General features: G+C 38.1%; 1 protein-coding gene across 1 annotated transcript; it reads right to left on the bottom strand.

Moving 5' to 3' along the window:
- Positions 1-483: 483 nt before the first annotated feature.
- On the bottom strand, positions 484-3,185 carry ACOT13 (acyl-CoA thioesterase 13; the record flags this gene model as incomplete). Its single annotated transcript, XM_009865855.1, has 2 exons — positions 484-806; positions 3,001-3,185. Coding segments are annotated over 2 exons (342 nt in total), but the record flags the coding sequence as incomplete, so codon positions are not given.
- Between the last annotated feature and the right edge of the window lie 378 nt (positions 3,186-3,563).

Genomic DNA, 3,563 nt, shown 5'->3' with positions numbered 1-3,563 from the left:
CTTTGTGTATGAGGGTTCAGCAACCCTCGCTCAACCACTCTGTGATGGCAAGCTTTTAGTCAGTGCAAAGAGATTACAGAACTATTAAATGATCTTAGGTCCTTTCAGAAAGCTTTATTGAATACTTTTGAATTTGTTACAGTATCAGTACATGGCATTTTGTATTAGCCTGCTTTACACTTTTGAACCAGTTTCACACTGTTACAGGAAGCAGGTGCTACCATCTTCCATAACAAGTATTTTAGTTTGGAAGCATGTATGGTCTTGTTTGAATGTGACACTGACAGGCCTGAAGACAGGATCGCTTTGTCACACAATGACACCACAGGCAAAGAAAATGGATCTCTTTAAACACTGTCATGCTGGTAAACCATATGGCTGTTCCAAAGGCTCTCCCCTTCTGCAGTCTTAACCAAAAAAAAGACAGATGCATCCCCAAGCTGCCATACTCTGTTGTTCATCCCAAAATAGGCACTAACTTTTAGGCTTGTAACAATTCTAGTGGTAGAAATTTGTTCAGTTATTATGGGAGTGAGACAAATTCACGTTATACAGACTACAACTTTGTGTGCAGATCATATCTTACTGTGTGAGAAAATCACTCTATATGGGATTCTCAAGCCCAATGTTAATTTTTCAATTATTTACATTAATTTCCTAGATACTTTGTGTGTCTACCTTGTGCAATTAACTTTCCTGTTGCCTTATTTGTTAAATCCACGGTGGCAAATGCAAGATTTCTTCCTTGCTTCAAAATCTGAGCTGTAATCAGTATCTCTTCTCCAATCTTAGCAGCAGAAGTGTATCTTCAATGAAGAACAAAACGAACAGGTAAGAGGTTGTACTGAGCACAAATCTAAGAATATTCCTGCGTTTTATACTATCATGGAGGGAATTAGTAAAAGTCAGTGAAAGAGACACATCCCTCTCTAACTGCCTTCTTGCGAATGCCCACTTCATAAACCCTTTCTCTACTGCAGTGGTAATTCAGTGTAAGAGTTCTCTGAGAAAACTGAGGATAGGAAGAAGCCCATTGGCATGGTTCTGAGGAAAAGTCCATTTTGGAACAGAAACAATTAGGTTAAAGGTTCAGCTCCAGGTCCTATTCCAGACACTGCTGGCTCCCTGCAGCCTTTCTAAACTAGTTGGGCTGGGTCAGCCACAAAATGTTACAAAAACTCCAGAAGGTTATTTCTATAGGGAACCTAAGCACAAGTGAGCTGCTGCCCATAACCTGGTCAGAGTAAAGTCATGGAAATCTGGGAGGCCTTCAGACTTGCCAGGTTTATTGCTGTTTTCTTTCAATAGGTAACCTTTTATTCACATGAGTACGAAGGGTGTGCTTTTAAAACACATCCCCCAGGGAATAGGAAGAAATTCCACACATATCCCCCCCCACCAAAAAAAAGCCTGGAAAGAATTAGGAGGAACACAATCCAACCATGATCTTGAGGTAAGGGAAGAATATTCAAACGTCAGAATTACAGAGGAGAATGTATAATTGCTGGATATAAATCCTACCGAGATAAATTTCATCAGCCTGCCCATTTTTATACATGATAGTGCATCAAGGGTATGTCAGTCATGCCTAATGCTAATGTAGCACAAACCCCGTTAATTGACAAGGGGCAGGGTTTCAGGCTTATTCTCAGAGGCTGCTGCTGATCCTCTTGTGATTAAAAATGATGATAAAAAAGTTTCTGTTTCTTTCTCTTCTTTCCATTATTAAAATAGCTTCTTCCAGCCAACTATTTAAAAAGCTCTTTCCCAAATCCAAGGAAGTTGTATTATAGCAATATTCTATATCCAATCTCACTTGTTCAGTGGAAGCAGTAGGCTGGGTTAATCAAAGCTTTTAATGCTGCTTCACATTACATTTCCTAAAGATTATGCTACTCGATCATCTCGGATCCACTCCAGAGACAGCACTTTCTTAAGATTTTAGCCTTTATGTAATCAGGCTGGCATACTTGATAGTGTATATAATTCAGATGTTAGCCTCTGTTATACTACCATAGCAGAAAAATACCCCAAACATAATCATTGGACAATTTTAGGTTTTCATTTACAGTAATTTCCTAGTCATAACAGTGGTAGTATAAGGCTTAGAGAGATGCTCCAATTCTCCCTGCCCTATGAAAAAAATCAGAAGGTGCTCAGGGGGAGTGGAGGCTACCAGTAAAGATACAGATCACTCCACACACACTTCTGAAGATTTTTTCTTTTTAAAGACAGTTTTGATGAGGGGTTACTTTTCAAAATTTTTAATGCTCTCTATCAGTTATTCCAAATAGGATTACTGTAGTTCCAATCAATCATAATCACTTCACTGCAAGTAAAGAATCAAAGCTGACAACCTATAATAGTATGATCAAAGAAGGTTTCAGAACAACTTTTTTATATTTAAGACACTGATTTAAATTTCTATTACAGGAAGAACTATTCTCAGTATAAAAGGATCTTTAAATGAGCTAGAGCAAAGGAATCTTCTTCCACTGAGAAATTCTGATTCCATTTGTAATTTACCAGCTATGTGAGCATACAACAAAGTTAAACTGTTTCCTGTCTTAGTACTTTGCCTATTTTAACATTTGATAGACTAGTACTAAAAAGGGTTTATGGAAAGCTGCCTATCCTAGATGTTGGTGTTTGAGGGTACACGCTAACAGATCTTCACAAGCGAAGACAGAAGTTGAGTCAGTTTCATAAGACTAAAATTCACCAAATATCAACATCCCTTTACATTCTAGGAACGTACAGATACCGTCTTTTAAATGCATGTAACAAATTCCAGCTTCAGTTTTGCAACCAAATGGCAATATCCCCAAATACATTATCTTCTGCTTAATTTATCAAAACAAGAGTTCCGAAACAAAAGAAACCTTTTTTTTTTTTTTTTCAGTGAGTACTGCAGCACAGAAATTAAGTACCGTGGAGTCAAGATTGTGTTAGGTGAAGGAAAGTTAGTATGTTCTGATGAACCTGGTGGATGATACCTACGTGATGTTCATGTCCACGCTGACCCCAGGCACTGCTCTTTCAGTGTACAGCAATGCTGTTGTTGATACCACATCCACAAGCGTGGCTGTCAAACCTCCGTGTAATGTGCCACCTCTGTTTGTGTGCTCCTCCTCTACTTTCATTTCACAAACAACTTTTCCAGGAGTTGCAGAAAGAAGTTTCATCTGTATAACCAAAAAAGGAATACAAAGCTTAGTGACGATTGCGCCACCACCTGCTATTGCCCTGAATCAAACTGAAATCTTGTTTAATTCTGGACTTGTGAGACGAATTAAAAGAGGAAAAATAATAGTTCAACTGCCACATTAAGTATTTCCATAAAATTTAAGCAGAAGATTGTTGCCTTAGGAAAACTTGTACTTCCGGTGCAGATAAACATGTAAACTGAAAGCTTAACAAAACTTCAATACTTGCGATGCTCTCAGGAATTGCTCAGGAGACAATATTCTCCTTCAGTTTTCTTTTGCTTTAACCTGTCACTGAAAAGCCAGATTAGAAGGAACAAAAAATTGCTCTATCTGTGTGTATCATAATTGTGAAGG

The sequence above is a fragment of the Apaloderma vittatum genome, unplaced genomic scaffold (assembly GCF_000703405.1).
Source record: "Apaloderma vittatum isolate BGI_N311 unplaced genomic scaffold, ASM70340v1 scaffold17053, whole genome shotgun sequence".
Lineage (NCBI taxonomy): Eukaryota > Metazoa > Chordata > Aves > Trogoniformes > Trogonidae > Apaloderma > Apaloderma vittatum.
Note: the sequence above shows the minus strand (reverse complement) of the source record. Positions and strands in the feature narration are given on the sequence as shown.